General features: G+C 37.8%; 1 protein-coding gene and 1 pseudogene across 4 annotated transcripts in view; both read right to left on the minus strand.

Moving 5' to 3' along the window:
• Window positions 1-5405: 5405 nt before the first annotated feature.
• Window positions 5406-26066, minus strand: part of CDKL3 (cyclin dependent kinase like 3) — a 58469-nt gene continuing 37808 nt past the window's right edge. For 2 of the 4 annotated variants that reach the window (XM_066272477.1, XM_066272480.1), the window contains 7 exons: window positions 21659-21747; window positions 18014-18167; window positions 17581-17909; window positions 16363-16456; window positions 10616-10778; window positions 9698-9795; window positions 5406-5465 (listed from right to left, as the gene is read on the minus strand). In XM_066272477.1, coding sequence (XP_066128574.1) covers window positions 5406-5465; window positions 9698-9795; window positions 10616-10778; window positions 16363-16456; window positions 17581-17909; window positions 18014-18167; window positions 21659-21747 — 987 coding nt within the window. Of the gene's footprint in view, window positions 5466-6718; window positions 6773-9697; window positions 9796-10615; window positions 10779-16362; window positions 16457-17580; window positions 17910-18013; window positions 18168-21658; window positions 21748-26066 lie in introns of those variants that run through there. The other 2 variants (XM_066272478.1, XM_066272479.1) reach the window with 2 other exon arrangements.
• Window positions 11021-11140, minus strand: LOC136337115 (small nucleolar RNA SNORA8; annotated as a pseudogene).

Genomic DNA, 26066 nt, shown 5'->3' on the forward strand with positions numbered 1-26066 from the left:
TGCAATTCCTATTAAAATACCAATGTCATACTTCAAAGATATAGAACAAATATTCCAAAATTTTTTACGGAACTAAAAAGAAATATGAATAGCCTCAGCAATCTTGAAAAAGAAAAATAAAGTGGGGGGGTATCACACTTCCTGATATCAAGTTATACTACAAGGTCACTGTACTCAAAACAGCTTTGCCTGACCTGTGGTGGCACAGTGGATAAAGCGTTGACCTGGAAATGCTGAGGTCGCCGGTTCGAAACCCTGGGCTTGCCTGGTCAAGGCACATATGGGAGTTGATGCTTCCAGCTCCTCCTCACCTTCTCTCTCTCTCCCTCTCTGTCTCTCTCTCTCCCTTTCTCTCTCCTCTCTAAATGAATTTAAAAAAAAATTAAAAAAAAAAAGCTTCGTACTAGATTAAGAACAGGCATACAGATCAATGGAACAGAGAACCCAGAAATAAACCCACACCTTTACGGTCAATTGATATATGACAAAGGAGATTAAGAGCATACAATGGAGTAAAGAGAGTCTCTTTAACAAATGGTGCTGGGAAAATTGGACAAATACATGCAAAAAAATAAAACTAGACCACTGACTTACATCATTCACATAAATAAACTGAAAATTTATAAAAGACTTGAATGTAAGTCATGAAATCATAATCATATTAGAAGAAAACATAGGCAGTAAGTTCTCTGACATCTCTTGCAGCAATATATTTGCTATTTAACTCCACGGGCAAGTGAAATAAAGGACAGGATGAACAAATGGGACTATATCAAACTAAAAAGCTTTTGCACAGCAAAAGACAACATGAACAAAATAAAAAGACAACCCACACAATGGGAGAACATATTCAACAATACATCTGGTAAGGGTTAATAACCAAAATGTACAAAGAACTTGTAAAACTCAACACCAGGAAAGTAAACAATCCAATCAAAAATTGAGCAAAAGAACTGAATAGACATTTCTCCAAAGAGGACATACAGATAACCAATGGGCACATGAAAAAATGTTCAACATCGCTAATCATTAGAGAAATGCAAATTAAAATCACAATGAGATACCACCTCACACCAGTCAGAATGGTGCTCATTAACAAAAGAACACATAACAAGTGCTGGCGAGGGTGTATAGAAAAGGGAACCCTCCTGCACTGCTAGTGGGAATGCAGACTGGTGCAGCAACTGCGGGAAACAATATGGAGAGTCCTCAAAAAATTAAAAATCGAACTGCGTTTTCACCTAGCTATCCCACTTCTAGGAATATATCCTAAGAATAACAAATCACCAATTCAAAAGAAGAAATGCACCCCTATGTTTATAGCAGCATTGTTTACAATAGCCAAGATATGTAAACAGCCGAAGTGTCCATCAGTAGACAAGTGGATTAAAAAGCTGTGGTACCTATACACAATGGAATACTACGTGGCCATGAAAAAGAAGGAAATCTTACCCTTTGCACAACATGGATGGATCTGGAGTCTATTATGCTAAGCAAAATAAGCCAGGCAGAGAAAGAAAAATACCATATGACCTCACTTATATGAGGAAGCCAATGAACAATGTGAACTGAGGAACAGAAGAGAGGCAGAGGAGTCAAAGAGTCCAGATGGAAAGCGGGCAGAGGAAAAGGGGATGAGAGGAGGGGATCAAAGAAAGGAAAGACATTAGTGAAAGTATATACACATAACACAGAGAGATAGAGGGCAGGATAGTAAATCAGGGAGGGAAAGGGGGAATGTGGTGGGAGGAAGGGGCAAAGAGGGAATCAAGAGAACATAGGTGGGGTAGGGAGGGAAAGGGGGAATGTGGTGGGAGGAAGGGGCAAAGAGGGAATCAAGAGAACATAGGTGGGGTAGGGAGGGAGATATATTCGGGGGTACACTTGTAACTATGTAAACACAACAAATTAAAATCAATAATAAATAATAAAATTAAAAAATAAAGAAGACCCAACCAGTGGTGGCACAGTGGATAGAACATCAACCTGGGACGCTGAGATCCCAGGTTCAAACCCTGACGTTGCTGGCCTGAGCATGGGCTTATCTGCTTGAGTGTGGGATCATAGACATGACCTCATGGTCTTGAGCCCAAGGTCGGTGGCTTGAGCAAAGGGTCACTGGCTTGTCTGGAGCCCCCAGGTCAAGGCACATATGAGAAAGCAATCAATGAACAACTAAGGTGCCACAACTATGACTTGATCATCTCATCTCTCTCCCTTCCTGTCTATCTTTCCCTGTTCGTGTCTCACTAAAAAGAAAAGAAAGAAATAAAAAGAACTAAAACTATATCTACAGATGTTGTGACTATATAGGAAATCCTAAGGAATATACAGAAAAGAAGGTAAAGGCAAAAATGGAAAGAAGGGGGGGAGGAAAGGAAGAAGGAGGTAGAAGAGGAAGAGGAGAAGAAAGGAATACATGAATGAAAGAATAAAGGAAGGAAACCTACTAGAACTAATAAGCAAATTTAGCAAGGTCTCAGAATACAAAATCAATATAGAAAGGCAAATTGTATTTCTATATTGCAACAACAAACAGGGAAATGATATTAAAATCCAGTACCATTTGTAAAAGCATCAAAAAATTGAACACACAGGGAAAAACTTAGTAAATGATGTACAAGACTGCTACACAATACTACAAAAAATTTAAAGAAGATCGAAATAAACGGAAGGTCATGGATTAGAAGACTCAACTGTATTAAGTTATCCATTTTCGGCCCTGGTCGGTTGGCTCAGTGGTAGAGCATCAGCCCAGCGTGTGGAAGTCCTGGGTTCAATTCCCAGCCAGGGCACAAAGGAGAAGCACCCATCTGCTTCTCCACCCTTACCCCTCTCCTTTCTCTCTGTCTCTCTCTTCCCCTCCCACAGCCAAGGCTCCATTGGAGCAAAGCTGGCCCAAGTGCTGAGGCCTCTCGGCTCCATGGCCTCCACATCAGGCACTAGAATGGCTTCGATTGCAGCAGAGCAACACCCTAGAGGGGCCGAGCATTGCCCACTGGTGGGCATGCCAGGTGGATCCCTATCGGGCGCAGGTGGTTGTCTATTGGTCTGCCTCCCTCCCCCCCAGCTTCTCACTTAGGAAAAATACAAAAAAAAAAAAAAAAAAGAAAGAAAGAAAAAGATATCCATTCTCAGGGATGAGGAGAAAAGGGAACCCTCCTTGTGCACTGTTGGTAGGAATGCAGATTCGTGCATCACTGTGGAAGGCAGTATGGAGTTATTTCAAAAAATTAAAGATGGAACTGCCTTTTGACCCAGCAATTTCACTTCTGGGAATATATCCAAAGAAACCCAAAACACTAATTCAAAAGAATATATGCACCCCTATGTTCATCATGGCATTATTTACATTAGCCAAGATTTAGAAGCATCCCAAGTGCCTATCCCAAGTGCCTATCAGTAGATGAGTGGATAAAAAAGCTGTGGTATATTTTCACAATGGAATACTACTTGGCCATAAAAAAGAAGAAAATCTTACCTTTTGTGACAGCATGGATGAACTTGGAGAGTATTATGCTAAGCCAGTCAGAGAAAGACAAGTATAATATGATTTTACTCATATGTGAACTCTCATGAACAAAATGAACTAACAAGTAGAATAGAAATAGACTTATAGATAGAGAGCAGGCTGACAGCTGTCAGAGGGAATGTGGGTTGGGAAGTTGGGTTAAAAAGGTGATGGGATTACACAAAGGAAAAAACCTCATAGGTACTGACAACAGTATGATGATTAAGGAAGGAAAGGGTGTGGGGAGGAGGTAGAAGTCAAGGAGGGATAAATGGTGATGGAAGGAGATTTGACTCTGGTGGTGAACACACAATACAATATGCAGATGATTATTACTGTATACCTGAAATCTATATAATTTTATTAATCAATGTCACATCAATAAATTCAATAAAAAATTTTAAAAGATATCCATTCTCCTCAAATTGATGTATAGATTTAACATAGTCCCCAAATTCCAAAAGGTATTTTTGTAGAAAGTAAAAAAGTTGATAATCCTTTGATATTGATGTAAGGATAAGCAAATATAAATATAAAATTCAACAGGCAATGAATGGACTTATAACTGTTAAACCTACCACAGGGAACAAGTCAATTTCCCTGGAGGAGACTAGGTACTAAAGCCAACAGGGAGTCTGTTAGAAAGGTATATTCTGTATAATAATCACAGATCTGAATTATAATCAACCGTTTGATGAGAGTATAATATTATAATGAAGAAATTATGCTTTCTATTGTCTTTCATGTCTATTTTTTTAAAAAGTATTTTTATTTATTTATTTTTATTTATTCATTTTTTAGAGAAGAGAAACAGAGAGAGAGATAGAGAGAGAGAAAGGGGGGAGGAGCAGGAAGCATCAACTCCCATATGTGTCTTGACCAGGCAAGCCCAGGGTTTCGAACTGATGACCTCAGCGTTCCAGGTCGACGCTTGATCCACTGCACCACCACAGGTCAGGCCTCATGTCTACTTTTAATAAATGCAAAACCAGGTAAAGTCCTGGTTCAACACCAGATAATCTTACTTGACTGGTTTTTTGAAGAATGAAACATTTGAGAATTTTGGTAGTATACTTTTTCTGGGTTGTATATAATTTATTTTACTAAATAGAAAGTTTTCAGCCCTGGCCAGATGGCTCAGCTGGTTAGAGCATCGTCCCAAAGCACAGATATTGCAGGTTCAATGCCTGGCACGTACAGGAACAGATAGCAGGAGCAAGAAGCATTTGTATATGCCTTGACTGGGCAAGCCTGGGGTCAAGCTCTCTCTCCATTCCTCTCACTAAAATCAACAAATAAATTTGAAAAATAGGAAGGTTCATAGCACATAAAAGGCACTGTGAGATGGAACTAGAAATCTGGAAGAGTGCTGGTAGCTGTTTAAAAGGATAAAAGAAATTAACATTTGCATACTATATAATTTACAGGTATTTTATAAATGCTATAAATACTTTCATAGCTGGTTAGCAGAACATATGTTTAATCATGTAATGGTAATGAGCAGCTTTTAAAACAATGGGTCAGATATTTCATGAAGAACTCATTTCAGGAAGCCTGACCATCCTAGGAAATAATTGACATTTAAGGTTATGTGACTAGCAGAGGGCAGAGATCAATATAAGTGCCGTGTGTGTCAATGACAGGATGTGTTACCTACTCAGTAATCATGGCAAGTAAAGAAGCTGGCAGACAGGAGATGACTTTAATTCCAAACCAGAGCATCACATCAACAGAATTCTTAGAAGAAAGACAATAACAGTGAATGACTTGCTAACAAAATAACTTGGATGACGCTAACGCAGATGAATGCCCATCTTAACAGCTCATGATACATTTCTATTGTATAAAATAAAAAAGGAAGACTTGCCAGTTTTTATCTAAGATTTAAAAGATACTACCACAAATAATATCTGTTCTTCTTCAAATTCTTCCCCTCACATTGGCCATCTCCACCCTAAAATTAGAAACCAAGCCAGTAAGAAGCAGAGATACGTACGTAAATATATGCTGCCATAACTTTGCCTATTAATGTTAAATTATACATAACAACATATTCTATTAAACTACTAAATGATAAACATGCTGGCTAAGCTAAAGGATTTGCTTTAATGCTTTGTTCAATTTCTATCCTTATTAAACACAGCCTTCATGATATGTTTAATTGCTTTTCCACAATGTTCAGTGCGGAATGCTCAGCCCACGTTTTGTCCTATCAAGTATATTTGTTTGCTCAGAAATATTTGGTGCTCCCAGACATTGGGATCTTACTTTACTACATGCTTAGAAACTTCTTCTACAATTATAAAGTTCTGAAACAAAGCTAAGAATGACCACTAATCAAACATGATTCAGGTATCATCAAATAAAATTATATGATTTAAGGTAAGCTGTAGGTTTTTTTAAAAGATTTTATTTTATTTATTTTTTTGGGGGGGTAGAAATAGAGGGAGTGAGAAGCAATCATATGTGCCTTGACCAGGCAAGCCCAGGGATCTCAAACCAGCGACCTCAGGGTTCCAGGTCAACGCTCTGTCCACTGCACCACCACAGGTCAGGCATAAGATGCAGTTTTATTAGGATACACCAGTCAGGCAGTTTTGATAAATTAATGTTTAAATTAAGAAAACATGAATGATTTAAAGATTAATAAACTTTAAAACAAATTTAGCTGAGCCTGACCAGGTGGTGGTGCAGTGGATAGAGCATCGGACTGGGACGCAGAGAACCCAGGTTCAAAACCCTGAGGGTTGCCGGCTTGAGTGCAGGCTCACCAGCTTAAGCCAGGGTCGCTGGCTTGAGGTGGGATCATAGGCATGACCCCATGGTCGCCGGCTTGAGCCCAAAGGTCACTGACTTTAAGCCCAAGGTCGGTGACTTGAGCAAGGGGTCACTTGCTCTGCTGTAGCACCCTAGTCAAAGCACATATGAGAAAGCAATCAATGAACAATTAAGGAGTTGCAACAAAGAATTGATGCTTCTCATCTTTCTCCCTTCCTGTCTGTCTGTCCCTATCTGTCCCTCTCTCTGTCTCTATCACACAACAGCAACAAAAAACAAATTTAGCTGAATACACACATAACTACACAGAATTTATGATATATCTGTAGAATTATCTAGTCAGCATTTTTGTGCATATAATATTAAAAAAAAATTTTTTAAACCATACAGTGATTCTGGGATTCCCTAAATTTTCAGCTGCTGCATTTTCTACTCTACATCTGGCAGATTCTTCTTCCTTTCAGTTTGTGCATTTCCTGTATTCTAAAAAAGTAAATAGAAATAGGACCTTAAATGAGGGAATAGTGAATCTTTGGCTAAGGAAATATAGCCACAGATAAGTTCTTACACTTTGCACCTGGAGGTTGTTTTATAAGGTACAGGGAGACTATTAACAAATTATTCCTCATTCTCATCATGAAACAGAACTGAAGGTAGTTTTTGTATGGGCTCTTATATCTCGTGCCTAACAAATTCATTAGCAGTAACTCAGGGTTTGTCTCTACATCAGAGTCTATTCAATGCATGTTGTACTATTTCAATATACACTGAAGATGCCTAAAAGAGTTTAATGCCCAGTTGGAAAGTACCTTGATCTAATTAGGTAACTAAAAAACAAGTCAATGACAGAGCCAAGAATAAAACAAATAAGTTACTATTACCTCATGTTTTTATTTTATTTTTTAAATAGTTTTCTTTTTTTTTAAGACTTTATTCATTTTAGAGAGAGAGACAGAGAGAGAGAAAGGGGGAAGGAGCAAGAAGCATCAACTCTTGTATGTGCCTTGACTGGGCAAACCCAGGGTTTTGAACCAGTGACCTCAGCATTCCAGGTTGATGTTTTTTCCACTACACCACCACAGGTCAGGTACCTCTTTTGTTTTTAAAAGTGTGATATTCTCTTGTCCTCTAAAATAACATACTACCAACTCAAAATTTAGGAACCTTTCTTAATTCTGACATTAATTTATTAAAAGCGTTTGGAATAGTCTTAGATGCAATTTTAGTCACTCATCAAAACTCGTTTGAATGGTAGGTAGTACATATAAACTACAACCATTTTTTTTTGTTTTTAAACAATTTATTTATTTTTTTAAATTTTATTTATTCATTTTAGAAAGGAGAGAGGGAGAGAGAGAGGGGAGAGAGACAGAGAGAGAAGGGGGGAGGAGCAGGAAGCATCAACTCCCATATGTGCCTTGACCAGGTAAGCCCAGGGTTTCGAACCGGCGACCTCAGCGTTCCAGGTCAACACTTTATCCACTGCGCCACCACAGGTCAGGCAACTACAACCATTGTTGATGACTTCTGGTTATTTCTAATAACTACAACTGTTTCAAGGTCACTCTTAAAAATGTCATCTCCTCAGGAGTTTTACACCATATGAGCAAGAAAGAACTTTTCCTTCCTATTTACTTTTGTATTTTAAAAATGACAGAACTTTGCCTGACCAGGTGGTGGCACAGTGGATAGAGCATCAGACTGGGATGAGGAGGACCCAGGTTTGAGACCCCGAGGTTGCCAGCTTGAGCATGGGCTCATCTGGTTTGAGCAAAAGCTCACCAGCTTGGACCCAAGGTCGCTGGCTTGAGCAAGGGGTTACTTGGTCTGCTGTAGCCCCCGGTCAAGGCACATATGAGAAAGCAGTCAATGAACAACTATGGTGTTGCAACGAAAAACTAATGATTGGTGCTTCTCATCTCTTTCCATTCCTGTCTATCTGTCCCTATCTATCCCTCTCTCTGACTCTGTCTCTGTTAAAAAAAAGTGACAGAACTTTTTTAAGGGCTCCTTTCTTCTTGCATTGGAATGTAACTGTAGCTCCAGAGGGGCTCTCATAGGACCGTGGGATAAACACATGTAACACAGTACTAGCCTGCCCAACTCAGGAGCCCTAATTCACTAGTCATTCAAAAAATTAGCAAGTGGTGTGCTGTTAACATGCTGTGATACCACTAAGTTACCCAAGTTTAAAGCCACCTATTACTTTTATAATGAACTAAAAGGTGACCATTAATGGCTTTCTTGTTCTATCCAGAATTTTTCTCTTTTCTGCAAAGTGGACTGGGGAGTTATTAAGAAGTTCTAGGCCGCCTGACCTGTGGTGGCACAGTGGATAAAGCGTCAACCTGGAAACGCTGAGGTTGCCGGTTCAAAACCCTGGGCTTGCCTGGTCAAGGTACATATGGGAGTTGATGCTTCCTGCTCCTCCCCCCTTCTCTCTCTCTCTCTCTCTCTCTCTCTCTCTCTCTCTCTCTCCTCTCTATAATGAATAAATAAATAAAAATTAAAAAAAAGAAGTTCTAGGCCAAGAATAAAGTATAAATGTCACTGTGAACATGTATCTAATAGTGTCTGATAATTGTTTTATTTGAATGTTGTAGACTTGGTTAAAATGCCTTCTTAAATAGTTTCAGATCAAAGCTTCTTTATTTTTGTAATGTCTTCAAATGTCCTTGATAGATATTTAGTAATTTTATCATGAATAAAAGTACAATCAATTTTATTTAAAAAGGAAGAAACTAAGATAATGAAGTTGGTGACCACATAAAAATAGGCCAGCTATGAGATTTAATTCAGTGGGTGCTCAATACAATCTCCTTATCTTAAAAGAATACCTTTAGAGAAAATTTATTTGGATGTTTAGGACTTCAAGATTTCCAAATAAAATTCAAAACTTTCTCTGGTGTGTAGGGGCTGGGACAATTCAACAAGATTATCTGATAGCTAAGAACAAATATTTGTGAAAATAAGACAGCAGGCAGACAGCAGAGATGCAGGAACAAATTGGAGAAAAAACAGGAAGGAAGAGGCTTAAGACAAATACATCTGTTCTTGTGGTCAGTATAACCACATGTTTATACCATTATTCTTTTCTTCTGGATTGGTTTACTTGCCCAATGTTAGGTAATGCTCATAACACATATATTGTATTCTTTTCCCTGAGTACCATATATTATAGTCACTTCAACATTTAAATGAGGGGCTGGTATTCACTACTCTTTTCTCCCCCCAAAATTTAAAAAATAGTGGTTATTCTAGGAAAATATAGAGCTGTTCCTTTCAAAGATTACAGAATTTTGAATTTTTATATAACTTTCCAGTGATAATAACTAAGTTTACACACCAAGTCAAGGGTTCTAAACAGCATTCCTTAGTAAAAGCCATAGACCAAAAAAAAAGTTTTACCTCTTGTTCTTCCTGTTTTCGATCCACACTAAGTAAAGTTGGTACTTTAGATGAATCTGTCTTCTTTGATTCCCTCTTCAGCAATTTTATCTGTTTAACTTTTGCAAAAATATATACAACAATGACAACTTGTTATTCTTACATTGAAATTTTACTTTTCTTTTTAAGAGTTTCAAATGCAAATTCTGATAGCCACTTAAGTCAGTTTCTCACTTTATCATAAAGAAACTGAACAAATCATGAGTTGTAATGGTAAAATTTACCAATCATAAATGATTTATTTTATAACTTCACAAATAATCTACCATTAAAAGAAAACACTTATTTTTAAAATTCTGAGTATAACGTAAGTGGATGAAATAATTCCTCTTAAACTGTAAAAGGTCTTGCTATTATATTCACTTTTCACAAGGTGTCACTGTTCTTCAAAGAAACATAACATTCACTGCCAAAAAAAGTTTCATTTTAAGAAATCAATACATGTTATAACTCTTAATCTACTTAATCCCTGTATTAATCTACTTAATCCCTGGATTCCTGAAGTACATATATAATTCCTGACATTATGTGGGCAAATAGTCATGGAGAAACATAGGACATTGATCTGCTCCAGGTCATACACTGAACCAAAACCACCTTCTTCAAATACGGTTCTAAACATTTCAACCATACTGAGCTAATACAAATTTTACCTTTAAAATTTTTCTTAGCTTTTCTTTAAATTTTTATTCTTTAAATCTCACTCCTTATTTGAATATGGGAAAAAATTATCATCTGCTGAAAATATTTTTCACATAATTTACTATTTTCTACCTAAATCACATTATAAAATGCAAGTTATATTACAAAAAAAAAAAAAAAAACGTTTTGTAGAAGAAAACACCTGGAGATTTGTAATGCTATGCAGCCAATGTGTACCTTCCATTCTTTTCATCTCCTTTGACTGTTTTATGAAAGGCAATTCTGGGAAATGGAATTCTTTCCTGTCAGGTCTGGAAAAATTCAGCTTCCTTTTGTTTCCATTTGCCATTTGGTCACTTTGACCTGTTCGCTCATTAAATACACCCTTCTTCATTTGGCTCTAAACAAACAAACGAGTTAATTTGAAGTAGAATATGTAATTATTGAATAACTAGCCTAGAATTATTAGCCATTTGGATGGTGTAAGATAGGCATAACAATGCCTAGTACAATAAAATACCAATAAACATATGAACAGATTAAAGTCAATAAAAGTTTTATAAAGCAAACATTTTTTAGCATATTGAATATTGTCACAGTAATAGTCTTGACCATGAGAACCACAATCTTAACTTTTTAAAATACTGTACCAATAAAAATACCAAGTTTACCATGCACAAAGCCAGGAAAACCAATGATGCCAGATACTGTCCTTATATTGCACTGTCCTTTGAGCACCCAGCAGGAATAAACCACAATCCTTTAATTTTTTTTTTCTATTTTTCCGAAGTGAAAAGTGGCGGGGGTTGGGGGGTTGTGCAGACAGATTCTTGCATGCTCCCAATGGGGATCCACCTGACATGCCCACCAGGGGGCGATGCTCAGCCCCTCTGGGGCATTGCTCCACAGCAATCGGAGCCATTCTATCGCCTGAGGTGGAGGCCATGGAGTCGTCCTCAGCACCCAGGCCAACTTTGCTCCAATGGAGCCTTGGCTGTGGGAGGAGAAGAGATAGAAAGGAGAGGGGGAAGGGTGGAGAAGTGGATGGGCGCTTCTCCTGTGTGCCCTGTCCAGGAATCGAACCCAGGACTTCCACATGCTGGGCTGATGCTCTACTGCTGAGCCAACCGGCCAGGGCCCAATCTTTTAATTTTTAATCCTATTTATTTCACTGAGACTTTGGACAAATTGCTTCAGTTCATTTAATTAAAATTTTTTCTATTTACAAAATGATGTGCTCTGGACACTGGGAAAACCCAAAGGAAAAAAATTACCTGTGAACCCAGCATTCTGGAAAACCTTTTATGTTACCCATTTTTTGCTAATTTGAGAGTAGATGATAAAAATTTTCCTAGGTTAACTGAGTTGCCTGGCATCAAGGCGAGAGCTGGAGAGACAACTTTCTCCCAGACAGAAGTGCCTGCAGAGGCCATTGTTTCTTTGATGAGCCCTCCCCCCACAGAGCCAGCAAGGGGGCTCCACATCTGAGTGTCCATCAATCTGGTCAACACTGTTCTCCCAGCCCTGGTGATTCTCTGCCACTCCACCCTACCCAACCTCTGGGCCTACCCAAGACATTTCCAGTGGCTTTTCCACACAAATGGCCCCTTTGTCTCAAGTTTTTCACTTACCTAAAATCCCTCAAACAAACAGCATCTGGCTTTGGCATGCCCCATACCTCTTGCTAAGTGGCCCCAGGCCTGACGCTAGCAGCAGCCAGCTTCATTTCACAGCTTGGCCTCTTCCTTGCACCTCCAAGTCCCACACAAGTAGGAGCCAACTACAGATTTCTCTGTCACTCAACTACAGATTTCTCTGTCACTCATGCTAGCTGGATCCAGGCAGGGCACAGGTGATGGCTGGTGTTGCATCTCCCAGGAGGCCCCAGAACCAGTGAACCTGGTGGACAGCTTCAGACCACACCAGATTACAACCCGACCACCTCCACAAGTGACACACTCTAGGGGCAGACTCACAAGCATCAAAGTCCCACTGAGGCAAGTCCTTCTCCCTGTAGTTGCAGCTGGTCCTCACAGCTGACTGTCATTCTTTCCCAGTGATGTGCCAAAAGCAATCAAGGCTCAACTACAATAGGACAGTGCACACATTCCATGCAGCCCAACACCTGAGTGCCCAGCTCAGGGTGGGCACTGGGGAGGCTGCACCACTGGGCTCTACAAGACACCTACTATACAAGGCTACTCTACCACGTCCAGGAGACAGAGCAGCTCTCTCTAATATAAATATGTAGAAACAAACAGAGGGAAGCAGCCAAATTCAAAGAAATGAGTCCCAAGTGAAAGAACAGGAGAAATCTCCAGGAAAAGAATTAAATGAAATGGAGGCAAGCAAACTACCAGATGCACAATTTAAAAACAGTGGTTATAAAGATACGCAAGGAACTTACTAAGAAATTCAACAGCATAAAAAAAGACATGAAAACCATAAAAAAAAAGAACAAGTCATAAATGAAGTACATACTAACTGAAATGAAGAATAATTTACAGAATATCAACAGTAGAGTAGATGAAGCAGATAATCAAATCAGTAATTTGGAATATAAGGAAGCAGAAAACACCCAATCAGAATATCAAAAAGAAAAAAGAATCCAAAAAATGAACATAGTGTACAGAGCCTCTGGGACAACTTCAAGCATACCAACATTTATTTATTTATTTATTTATTTATTTATTTATTTATTTATTTGGGAGAGTCAGAGAGAGGGACAGACAGGAAGAGAGAGAGATGAGAAACATTTTTTGTTGTGGCTCCATGACCCTTTGCTCAAGCCACCAATCTTGGGTTCAAGCTGGTAAACCTTGCTCAAACCAGATGAGCCCACGCTCAAGCTGGCGACCTCGGGGTCTTGAACCTGGGTCCTCCATGTCCCAGTCGAATGTTCTATCCACTGCGCCACCACCTGGTCAGGCAGCATACCAACATTTATATGATGATGATAAAAAACTTCCCTAAGCTGGTGAAGGAAATAGACATATAAGTCCAGGAAGCACAGAGAATCCAAAACAAGATGAACCCAAAGAACTCATACCAAGACATATCATAATTAAAATGCAAAGGGTTAAAGACAAAAAAAAGACTCTTAAAGGCAGGAAGAGAAAAGCAGTTATAGTTACCTACAAGGGAGCTCCCACAAGACTGTCAGCTGATGTCTCAACAGAAATTTTGCAGGCCAGAGAGATTGGCAAGAAATATTCAAAGTGATGAAAATCAAGGATTGCCTGATCAGGTGGTGGCACAGTGGACAGAGTGTATGTAGACCTGGGATGCTGAGGACCCAGGTTCAAAACCCTGAGATCACGGGCTTGAGCATGGGATCACAGACGTGACCCCATGGTCACTGGCTTGACCCCAACATCGCTGGCTTGAGCAAAGGGTTACTGGTTCAGCTGGAGGCCTCTGGTCAAGGCAGGTATGAGAAAGCAATCAATGAATAACTAAAGTTCTATAACTATGAGTTGATGCTTCTGATCTCTCTCCCTTCCTGTCTGTCCCTGTCTGTCCCTCACTATCTCTAAAAAAAAGGAAAAGAAAATCAAGGATTTATAACCAAGATTACATTACCCAACAAAGCTACCATTTAGAATTGAAAGGATGGATAAAGAGCTTCTGAGACAAGAAAAAGCTAAAAGAGTTCATCACCACAAAACCATGTTGCAATAAATGTTAAAGTGTTTTTCTTTAAGAAGAAGAAGAAAATATCAAAATATAAATAATGGCAATTAATACATATCTATCAATGATTACTTTAAAGGCAAACAGATTAAAAGCTCTAATCAAAAGACATATGGTGATGGAATGGATAACAAAAGAAGACCCTTATACATACTGTCTACAAGAGACTCACTTCAGATTACAAGACACACACAGATTGAAGTAAAGGAATGGAAAAAGATATTTCATGAAAATGGAAATAAAACAAAACAAAAAAACTGGGATCCAATACTTATACCACATGAAAGAGACTTTAAAACACAGGCTATAACAAGAGACAAAGAAAGACCCAGCAACTCCAATGAGTTTTTATCTGAAGTATTTATTAGAAGAAACCCAAAACACTAAATCAAAAAGACATTTACTTCCATATGTTTACTGGAACATTATTTACAATAGCCAAGATATGGAAGCAACCTATATGTCATCAATAGATGAATGGATAAAAAGGAAGTGGTGCATATATACAATGGAATTTGATTTGGTCATAAAAAGAATGAAATCTTGCCATCTGCAGCAACATGAATGAACCTAGAGGGTTTTTGTGCTAGGTAAAATCAGTCAGACAGAAAAGCAAATGTCAGATGATTTCGCTTATATGTGGAATCTAGAAAACAAAATATATACATAAACAAGCAGTACAGAGGCAGACTCAGATGCAGAGAGCATTTGGACAGCTGCCAGAAGGAACAGGGGTTGAGGGGATTGGTAAAAGAGATGAAGGGATTACCACTTGCAAATCTGTGGTTGCAGAATGGTCGTGGGAATGTAGAATGCAACATAAGTAATATAGTCAGTAATATTGTATCAACTGTGGATGATTTCAGACGGGTGTTGGATTTATTGGGGTGATCCCTTTGCAGGTTGTATGTCTAATCATGGAAACTAATAAAATATTATATGTTTGAAAATGAAAAAGAAAAAACTTTCCTAAGCTTCCACAATATAATGTGTAGTAGTATTCCACTCTGTAGATATACTCTAATGCAGCGGTTTTCAACCTTTTTATACTTAGGGACCAGTGAAAATAGGAGAAGTGTTTCAGAGACCACTAAGACAGAAATCACCTTGAGCATAAGCAAAGTCAACTAATATCATCGGGTCTATACCCTCATACAACATCAGGGTGGTTATCTCTTTCGCAGACAGGCACAAAATTTTTGGCAGACTAGTTAGCAAATGGGCAGTTGAAAAACACTGCGTGTACTTAACCAGTCACACACTCTTGGATGAATTTTTTTTTTTTTTTTTTTTTTTTACAGAGACAGAGAGAGAGAGAGAAAGTCAGAGAGAGGGATAGATAGGGACAAACAGACAGGAACGGAGAGAGATGAGAAGCATCAATTATCAGTTTTTCATTGCGACACCTTAGTTGTTCACTGATTGCTTTCTCATATGTGCCTTGACTATGGGCCTTCAGCAGACCGAGTAACCCCTTGCTGGAGCCAGCAACCTTGGCGAGCCTTTGCTCAAACCAGATGAGCCCGCGCTCAAGCTGGCAACCTCGGGGTCTCAAACCTCGGTCCTCCATATCCAAGTCCGATGCTCTATCCACTGCGCCACTGCCTGGTTAGGCTGAATGTGTGTTTTAAAATTTTTTATTATTATAAATAACACTGTGGTTCAATTTTGAATAAGCTACTTTACTATGTAAAAAAAATGAGAGAAAAAATGAGGAAATGAACAATGATTATTTTGTTTAGTGAAAAGTAAAATGTATGTTATTTGGCAACTGCTTTAATATATAAAGATGTTAAAAACATTTTTTGGAGGTATAAACCAAAAAGTCTTATGACTTTTAAATGTCTTAAATTTATTTATTGATTTTAGAGAGAGAGGCAGGGAGAAAGAAAAACATCAATTTGTTGTTCCACTTACCCATGCATTCATTGGTGATTCTTGTATGTGCCCCAACCAGGGTTCTAACCCACAACCTTGGGGCTTCTGGATGATGCTCCAACCAGCTGAGCTACCCAGCCAGGGCAAAGTCTTGTGACTTTTTAAAGTGAAAATCTTAACATCCTCCCTCCAAGTAACACACTGAATACACAAATCAAATTAAAAGATATTGACTAACATTATGAAGGCACTAAGAAAATGATGGCCTATTTTCATCTCAGGGGGACAAAAAGAAACTAAAAGCACATTTTAAAAAATTTTAGAGCCCCAGAGTTGAAGATTGGACAAGGCGGGCAGTTAGGGGGATAAATGTTGAAAGAGGCCATATTTCAATGATTAGCTTCTTGCCTTACTTGAGTGGGGCCTGTATCCTCTTGCCTGCTATTAGCTGTAACTTGTCCACTAGATTGGGAAGAAGTACGTCTCTTTTTTGCTCTTTCAGTTAACCTATTATTTTAAAACAAATGAGAAGTTATTAGAACTCCCCAAAAGTGCTTCTGTTTTAGCTTTAACAATGAGTAAGTTAACTATGGAAGTCTACTGTTTGAAAAACTGAGTGCCAAAATGCAATTGTCAGTCCTTAAGTGCCAGATGCTCTGAGAGGTGAAAACAGAGCAGAGAACAATGCCCTCATAGCTAACATTGGTGGTAACAACCATGTCATTAGGGTTACATCAGCTGGAAACCTTGGTTTCTTCTTCTGATCTGAACCTGGATCTCTTAATTACTGGATTTCTATATTTCTGAGTTTGCTGTCCAAAGCAGGCTTACAGCCATGGTTATTGCAACAATGGTTTTTGGGTCACCACAAGAATAATCAAGCTCTTGCTGTCTGTAACCTACTGTACCTTTGGATTGACACAGACATGTCCACTTGCCCACCTCTGCAGAGCACTAAGTTTCACAACTTATAGCCCAAATCAGTCTGTTAGGGTTGGCTTGGGATATTGAAACTAGTCTCCTTCTTCATCTAGCTACATAGTAGTTTTCCTAAATTTAGAACTAGCTCTGATTCCCTGATTCCCTACGAGACAGACCCTTGTGGTCTATCACACTATTCTTGAATAACAGACTCATGCATCATTCTCTCAATCTGTATCAGTAGCTAAAACCCAAACTAGCTGTTCTTTCCCTTTCAGAATATTTGACCTTGAAAGACTATTTGACATAAAAGGTTCTTTTCAACTATCCTCTCTCCATTTAGAAAATTTGCTATAATACAGAAATAAAGCTTACTTTGTTATACCAAGACATATCAATATCAGACCTTTGGTCATACTACCCTTTTCTCTCCAAATGAGTTTTTCTGAGGGATTTTATTTTTAAATGATGTTTTTCCAAAAGGCATTAGTGAAAAATTAAACATCTGAGTAGCCAAGAAAAGTTCATTTCTTCTACAGCATTCATAAGAAGGACTCAGTAATGACCCACTGTATGATTATAATTTTAATATATCTTCAAATTCCGTTTATGTACAGACACTATGAACTTGATTCTTTGAAATACTACTATATAGGAACTTTATATTACTCAGGCCCATTTCCTTCTGTCTCTTTACTGTTAGAACTCACCTTGAATTGAAGTGAGAGAAATTTGAATTGAGATCGGAAGCCATCAGGTTACTGCTAATCAGGTTGATGGGCGGCATTATCACACTCCCTCCAGCATGTGGATTGTTCTTCATGCCATTAGAGGTAGTGCTGAGATTGGCAGGGTTTGGTGGTTCGTTGATTACAGGTTTTGTATCTTGAGACACAATGTGAGCATTTTCAATAGCATCCTGTTGACAATGTCCACTTTCATATTCTGTTTTTTTTGGTTCTAAAATATCTACTTTTCCTCCTTTGACTTTAAGAACTCTGACTTTTATTTCTTTGAGCTTTTTCTCTTTTTCCACTTCCTGGAATAAATACATTCAAAAGCTGAGTAAGAAGAATGGTAATTATTAGCATTAGAGAGCTAACTGTAATATAGTTACTGGCTAAAAAGAAAACCAGTTTTTACCTTTCCTATAAGTGAAGTACTTAGTTGTGTATTAGTATAAATTGTTTTTCTTTCATCTTTTATAATTTCATTTTCTTTAGAATTCTCTTTTGGCTTTATGAATAAATTGACTTTTGCTTCTTGTAGTAATTTGGCTCTTAGTTCTGGTATGAATCTGATAAAACAAGCAATATCAACCAATAATCTTTTTATTTATGTAGATAGAATATTTTATCTTTAATTGACCACTTAATTAATTTACATTTCAGCCATAGCATAAATAAGTAATCCATAATACATGCCAACAGATGATGTATTATAGAATTGTACACCTGAATCCTATACAATTTTATTAACCAATGTCACTCCAATAAATACAATAAAAATTAAAAAAAAAAAACGGGTGTCAAGAAACGGCCCAATATTTACCTAATACAACTTGCTTTCTGGTAAAGATACATTTTTCAATTTTGCCATAGGAACTTACTATATAAAATTTTTAAAATAATTTTTGTGTGTATGTGTGACAGAGAGAGAGAGAGAGAGAGAGAGAGAGAGAGAGAAGAACAGATAGGGACAGACAGAAAGGAAGGGAGAGAGATGAAAAGTATCAATTCTTCGTTGCGGCACCTTAGTTATTCATTGATTGCTTTCTCATATGTGCCTTGACAGGGTGGTGGTGGAGGGCAACAGCAGATGGAGTGACCCCTTGCTCAAGCCAGAGACCTTGGACTTAAACTGGTGAGCCTTGCTCAAACCAGATGAGCCTGCACTCAAGCTGGCGACCTCAGGGTTTCAAACCTGGGTCCTCCACAAACCAGTCCGACACTCTATCCACTCCGCCACCACCTGGTCAGGCTAAATAATTTTTTAATTTATTAATTTCATTGAGAGAAAAAGGGAAAGAGTGAAAAAGACGGGAACATCGAGTTGTTTCTGTATGTGCCCTGACCAGGAATTGAACCAGCAACCTCCGCAGTTCAGGACAATCCTCCAACCAACCAAGCTATCTGGCCAGGGCTACTATATAAAACTTTTTAAAAATAGACTTATAGGAATTAGATTCCTTTTGTGATACAAACTTTACTCAATGCAAATATTGCTTTTAAATTTTGATAAATATACTATTCTTCTCAAGAAAGACTCAACCACTTTGTCCTTTTCACGGTTCTTTAAAGTAATAGTACTTAAAAGATGAACTAACTACAATAGCTTCTGAAATCTTACTCTAGAAAAATATTTGCAATACAAAATGTAGCAGAACATCAATATCAAAGGGAGGTTGCTTTGGTTTTATTTTAATTTCTTTTTTAAAATTTACTCATTTTTGAATATAAAATCCATTCATATGGCTCAAAATTCAACAGGCTATATTGAAAAGTCTCCTTTCCGCCCCTTTCCCTGAGTTGCACAGTTCCCCTCCTTGAAGCAGCTGTTGCTATCAGTTATGCAGGGCATCTGTCTGGTAAAGGGTAATGTGAAGAGATGAAGGAAATAACCAGTGATTATTTCGGCTGATAAGAAAATGTCGTACTTCTGTCAACATTCCCTCGTGTTGCAGAAGGTTCACTAAAGGAAGAGTCCTCTTACCAAAGGAAAAGGTCTTCTCCAAACATTTTCTGAGTATTCAATAATTGGAACTCAAGAGCTTTCACCCATAGTATTAAAATCCAAATATCTAAATACCCCAGAGGTATCAACTTAGTCTATGTAGGTACAAGCACTGGCCAATTGGTTCAGTGTTTAGAGTGTCGGCCCAGCATACGGTTGTACTGGGTTCAATCTTTGCTCAGGGTACACATGAGAAATGACCATCTGTTTCTCTTCCCCTCACTCTCCCCCTTCTCTCTTTTTCTCTTCCCTTCTTGCAGTCAGTTTGGTTCAAGCAATGGCCCCAGGCACTGAGGATAGAGTGGTTGTTTGAGCATCAGCCCCAGAGGAGGGTTGCTGGGTGGATCCCTGTCAGGACTCATGCGGGAGTCTGTCTCTCTATCTCCACTCCTTTCACTTAAAAAAAAATTGATACAGAACAACATTTTTATTCAACAACTGGGACTTTTCATTAATGGTACTTTAACATATCTTTTCATTCTTTTGTTCTGATAAAATTCCTACAATGCCTGAAGGGAATCTCAGAGATTCCCTTTTTATGCCTTTTTCTATTTTAGTCTCTCTTCAGTGACGGTTCCTGGACTTTTCCATGCTTGATCTTACTTCCATCACATTTTTAATTAATGTCCACCATTCTGACCTCACATTCCAAAGGCCAGCTGAATGATTCTGCAATTAGTAAGAAACTTTTCTGCCTGGCCTGTGGTGGTGCAGTGGATAAAGCATAGACCTGGAATGCTGAGATCACCAGTTCAATAAAACCATGGGCTTGCCTGTTCAAGGCACATATGGGACTTGATGCTTCCTGCTCCTCCCTCCTTCTCTCTCTCTCTCTTTCCTCTCTAAAAAATGAATAAAGACTTAAAAAAATACTTTAAAAAATAAGAAACTTTTTCTATTTCTATCAAAGCCCAAATAGAAAATGGTGGTTAAAAAAAAAAATATGTGTGCATATATATATATATATGGCTAATGTGAGAGGCATGGTCCCTGTCTTTAATAAACTCCCAATTTGGAATCTCAATTTTAATATATAGATCGAGAAGCTATCAAGAAAGGAAACCAGGCTATTCTGATTCAGAGGTCCAAATGAGAAAAAAGACCGAAATTACTGATTATTTAGTTACTGTTATCTCTGGCCAATGATGACCATTGAAAATGTGTATAAAAGGCCTGACCTGTGGTGGCACAGTGGATAAAGCATTGACCTGGAAATGCTGAGGTCACTGGTTCGAAACCCTGGGCTTGCCTGGTCAAGGCATATATGGGAGTTGATGCTTCCAGCTCCTCCCCCCCTTCTCTCTCTCTGTCTCTCCTCTCTCTGTCTCTCTGTTTCTCCCTCTCCTCTCTAAAATGAAAAAAAAAAGAAAAGAAAATGTGTATAAAGAGCTTATTTAGTACACATCCTAGGGCATAGCAACTGTCTAATGAATTTATTATTTTTATTATTAGAATTTTCATCATGACTCTTAGTCTCGTTTTTATGTTCCACCAATGTATGGAATCATGTAGTTCTTGTTTTTTTCTGATTTACTTATTTCACTCCGTATAATGTTATCAAGATCCCACCATTTTGCTATAAATGATCTAATGTCATCATTTCTTATGGCTGGGGGGAGGGAGGACGCAGGAGGGAGGGAGGGAGAGATTTAGGGGGAGGGGGAGGGACACAGAGAAAACCAGATAGAGGGTGACAGAGGACAATCTGACTCTGGGCGAGGGGTATGCAACATAATTTAATGAGAAGATAACCTAGACATGTTTTCTTTGAATATATGTACCCTGAATTATTAATGTCATCCCATTAACATTAATAAAAATTTATTAAAAAAAAAAAAGAATTTTCATCATGACACCTTTAAGTCTACCATATTCCTTGTCAGCACAGGAACTCAGTATGTTTTTGTTAAGTTGAACTTTTCTGTTGTGTAACATTAACCTATGCAAAAATTCTCATGCTAGTAAAATTTCTTTTTTTTAATTTTTTAAAATTTTTATTAATTTTTCAAGTAAAATTTCTTAATTCAAAACACTACATTCTCTCAAAATGCTTACTTTTCAATAAACCCATTTCTAGTAAAATATTCATGATGCAAAAGATCAGTAGCTGATATTCTCTCAGCAGGATCAATTTGTAAACAAGCCTAAAAAATGAAAAAAAATTCCATGGTTAAATAAGCCCTTAATAGGGCTCTATGAGGTAAAAGTTATATTTATTTGACAAGTATAAGAGTAATTAATTACTCAGAACTAATAGCATTATTGAAAAAATGGAATTAGACCTCAGGAATTTCTGACAGTGAGTTCTGGCCACTTATTTCCCTGAGAAATTTGTACTTGTAAAATATTATTACAGGTTAAACATCCTATGATTCTAGCCAAACAAGAAGTCAGTCTGTTTCTTCTGGAATTAGCAGAAATTAATTAGCTCCTTTGGACCCTCTTATTAGCCAGGAAGGTAGAAAGTTCATGGATTATCATTTCTACTGTACAGAGCTCAAAGCATGATTCATTATTTTCCAAATTAGAATTTTAACTCAGATTGTCTAATTCCTAATCCAGTGCTCCTTCTATGGCATAATACAATTTCACAAATGTACAAGCCTTCTAATTTTTTAATAAGCCTTTATTTAAACATCTCTTTTGCTTCCCTACCTGGGGAGTACTTCAATTAAGTAGAGAAACAACCAAAAAACCCACAAAACAAAAACAGATAACAGAAGGAAGAGTTTTGGATAATAAGTTCCACATAATGAATCCATATACAATTAAGTAACTATCATTATAAGTAAAACACACTTCTTTAATCAAAATATTAAAGATAAAATTTGAATAAAAACCATTTGTCTAAAATTTTCATTCTTTCTCTAAAAGAAGCCAAAACATAGTAACAGGTAATCTTAATTGATGCTTACTGAGTGCCATACAACATTCTATCCAGACTTTTCCTATTATTTGATCCCAACAACAACCCTATAAGTTAGGTATTATTATTCTCATTGTACAGATGAGGACACTGAGACCCAAAAAGTTCAAGTAATTGGTATAATATCTTATAAGTAAAAGAGCTAGAATTAAAAGTCCAGAAAATCAAAAGTAATTGCATATAATATTATACTTCTGTTTATTTCAAAATGTGAATGTTTAAAGAGATTCACAGAAAAAGTTGTAGAGATATGCTATACAATAATATAAATACGGTTAAAATACTGTACTATACATTTCAAAATTTGGTAAGAGAGTAGATTACATGCTATGTATGTTTTACCACAATAAAAAAAATTTGACTCAAAAGTGGAATGAATTCTATTTTTTTTTCTTTTGTAACAGAGGCAGAGAGAGAGACAGAGAAGGGGACAGATAGGGACAGACAAAGAGGAAGAGAGATGAGAAGCATCAATTCTTCGTTGTGGCATCTTAGTTGTTCATTGATTGCTTTCTCATATGTGCCTTGACCAAGGAGCTACAGCAGACCAAGTGACCCCTTGCTCAAGCCAGCGACCTTGGGCTTCAAGCCAGCGACTTTTGGGCTCAAGCCAGTGACCATGGGGTCATGTCTGTGATTCCACACTCAAGCCAACAACCCTGTTCTCAAATCAGTGACCTTGGGGCTCAAACCTGCACCCTCTGCGTCCCAGTCTGATGCTCTATCCACTGCACCACCACCTGGTCAGGCATGAAATCCATTATTTACTTTATGATATGCACCTAGATCTTTAAAACTGCAACTAGCTAAACATATATGCTTATTTAAAGCATAATAATCTATCAATAAAACTAAGAAAAATGCTGAAAGGTCTGCACAAGTCATAGCCCATTAGAGGCAAAAATATTAGTCCATCTGTAAATAATATAATTCAGAAAACTTAAATACATGCCTTAGTTTGGAAAATGTAAAATATGATAATTTGAAAAACAAAGACACAGTTTCTTTAAAAATTAAACATATACAGCCCTGGCCAGTTGGCTCAGTGGTAGAGTGTCAGCCTGGCGTGCAGGAGTCCCAGGTTCGATTCCCAGCCAGGGCACACAGGAGAAGCACCCATCTGCTTCTCCACCCCTCCCCCTCTCCTTCCTCTCAGTCTCTCTCTTTCCCTCCCGCAGCCAAGGCTCCATTGGAACAAAGTTGGCCCGGGCGCTGGAGATGTCTCCATGGCCTCTGCCTCAGGTGCTAGAATGGCCCTGGTCGCAACAGAGCAACACCCCAGAGGGGAAGAGCATCACCCCCTGGTGGGCATGTCAGGTAGATCCCGGTCCGGCGTATGCGGGAGTCTATCTGACTGCCTCCCCATTTCCAACTTCAGAAAAAAAAAATTAAACATAACAGCCTGACCAGGCAGTGACGCAGTGGAAAGTTTGTCGGACTGGGATGCAAAGGACACAGGTTCGAGACCCTGAGGTCGCCAGCTTGAGCGTGGACACATCTGGTTTGAGCAAAGCTCACCAGCTTGGACCCAAGGTCACTGGTTTGAGCAAGGCGTTAGTCGGTCTGCTGAAGGCCCATGGTCAAGGCACATATGAGAAAGCAATCAATGAACAACTAAAGCACCACAATGAAAAATTGATGATTGATGCTTCTCATCTCTCTCCGTTCCTGTCTGTCTGTCCCTAACTATCCCTCTCTCTGACTCTGTAAAAATAAATAAATAAATAAATAAATAAATAAATAAAACATATACATATCTTAAACCCACCATTCCACTCTTAGATATTTACCCAAGAGAAATAAAAATATACATCTACTTATTCATGAATGTTTATAGTGATTTTATTTAGCCCAAAACAGGAAACAACCCAAAACAGGGAAATAGATTTAAAAAACTGTGATACAATGGGATAATACTCAGCAATTAAAAGAACAAACTACAAATACACTCAAAAACATAAATGAACCTCTAAACCATACTGCTGGGTTAAAGAAGCCAGACTTAGAAAAGTGCATACTGTATGATTACATTTATATTCTACTCTAGAAAATCTAAACCAATCTATAGTGACAGAAAGCAAATCAATGGTTGTCTGGGGACAGAAATGGAGAAAAAGATGAATTGTAAAAGGACACAAAGACATTTTAGGGGTGATGCAAATGTTAGGTGTCTTGTGGTGGTGGTTTCATAGATACATACATCTATCAAAACTCAGCAAATTGTACATTTTACATATGTGTAGTTTACTGTACATAAATTATACCACAATAAAGTTGTTTAGAAAATTTAAATCCAGAAAAAATACATGCTCTAACCCAGATATTAAGATATATCAAGGTTATAATAATCAATCAAAATGGTACTTATACAAAAATGAAGAGAGAAATCAATGACATAGAAACAGATTCTAGCATGCATAAGCATCTGTCTGTGATAAATTTGGCATTCCAAATTGTTGGATTGTTAAAGTTGAAAAAAGCACTTACAACATACTGTATGTGACAAAAGACTAACAGTCTTGTTATTTTATAAATATATATGAAAAAAGATATTCTAATTGACAAATAGGTTGATGCTTAAAATAAGAGAAACAAATGACTGATTAATACTATTAGCATAATGCTCCTCCACCTTTACACTAATGATGGAAGTGCAATTTCAAAAATATTATTTCTAGCCTGACCAGGCTATAAATGGTGGCGCAGTGGATAGAGCATCAAACTGGAATGCAAAGAAATCAGGTTCAAAACTCCGAGGTATCCGGCGTGAGTGCGGGGTGGCCGGCTTGAGTGTGGGGTCATAGACATGACCCCATGGTTGCTGGCTTGAGCCCAGAGGTGGCTGGCTTGAGCCCAGAGGTGGCTGGCTTGAAGCCCAAGGTCGCTGGCTTGAGCCCAAGGTCGTTGGCTTAAGCAAGGGGTCGCTCGCTCTGCTGTGGTCTCCTCACCCCCCCATCAAGGCACATATGAGAAAGCAACCAACGAACAACTAAGATGTCACAATGAAGAATTGATGCTTCTCATCTCTCTCCCTTCCTGTTTGTCCCTCTCTCTGTCTCTGTAACACACACAAAAAAGAAAATACTATTTCTAGCCTATTAAATTAGCAAATATTTTTAATATTGTAATATCTAATGCCAGATTAAGAGTGAGAGTTTATATCTAATGCAATTTAAGATAACTTGAGTATAAGTCAGTAAAATCTTTCTAGATTAAAAAAAACAGCAAAATGTATCAAAAATTCTAAAAAACATAAACCTTGTGCCCACTGTTCACAACTTAGGAATTTATCCTAAACAAATAATAAAATAAGTTCATAATGCATATATAAAAGATGTTCATTGTAACACTTTTACCAATAGTGAGGAGAAAAAACCTGAAAACAAATGTCCAAAATAGTCATACAATAAAAACAAAGCAACTATTGAAAATTATATAGTTTCATATTCATAACATGGTAATATGTTTATAATATTATAATGCTAAGTGAAGATAAACAGGTTACATAGCAGTGTGTAAAGTATGACACCTTTTAAA

Source organism: Saccopteryx bilineata, chromosome 4, assembly GCF_036850765.1.
Source record: "Saccopteryx bilineata isolate mSacBil1 chromosome 4, mSacBil1_pri_phased_curated, whole genome shotgun sequence".
In the NCBI taxonomy this organism is placed as follows: Eukaryota; Metazoa; Chordata; class Mammalia; order Chiroptera; family Emballonuridae; genus Saccopteryx; species Saccopteryx bilineata.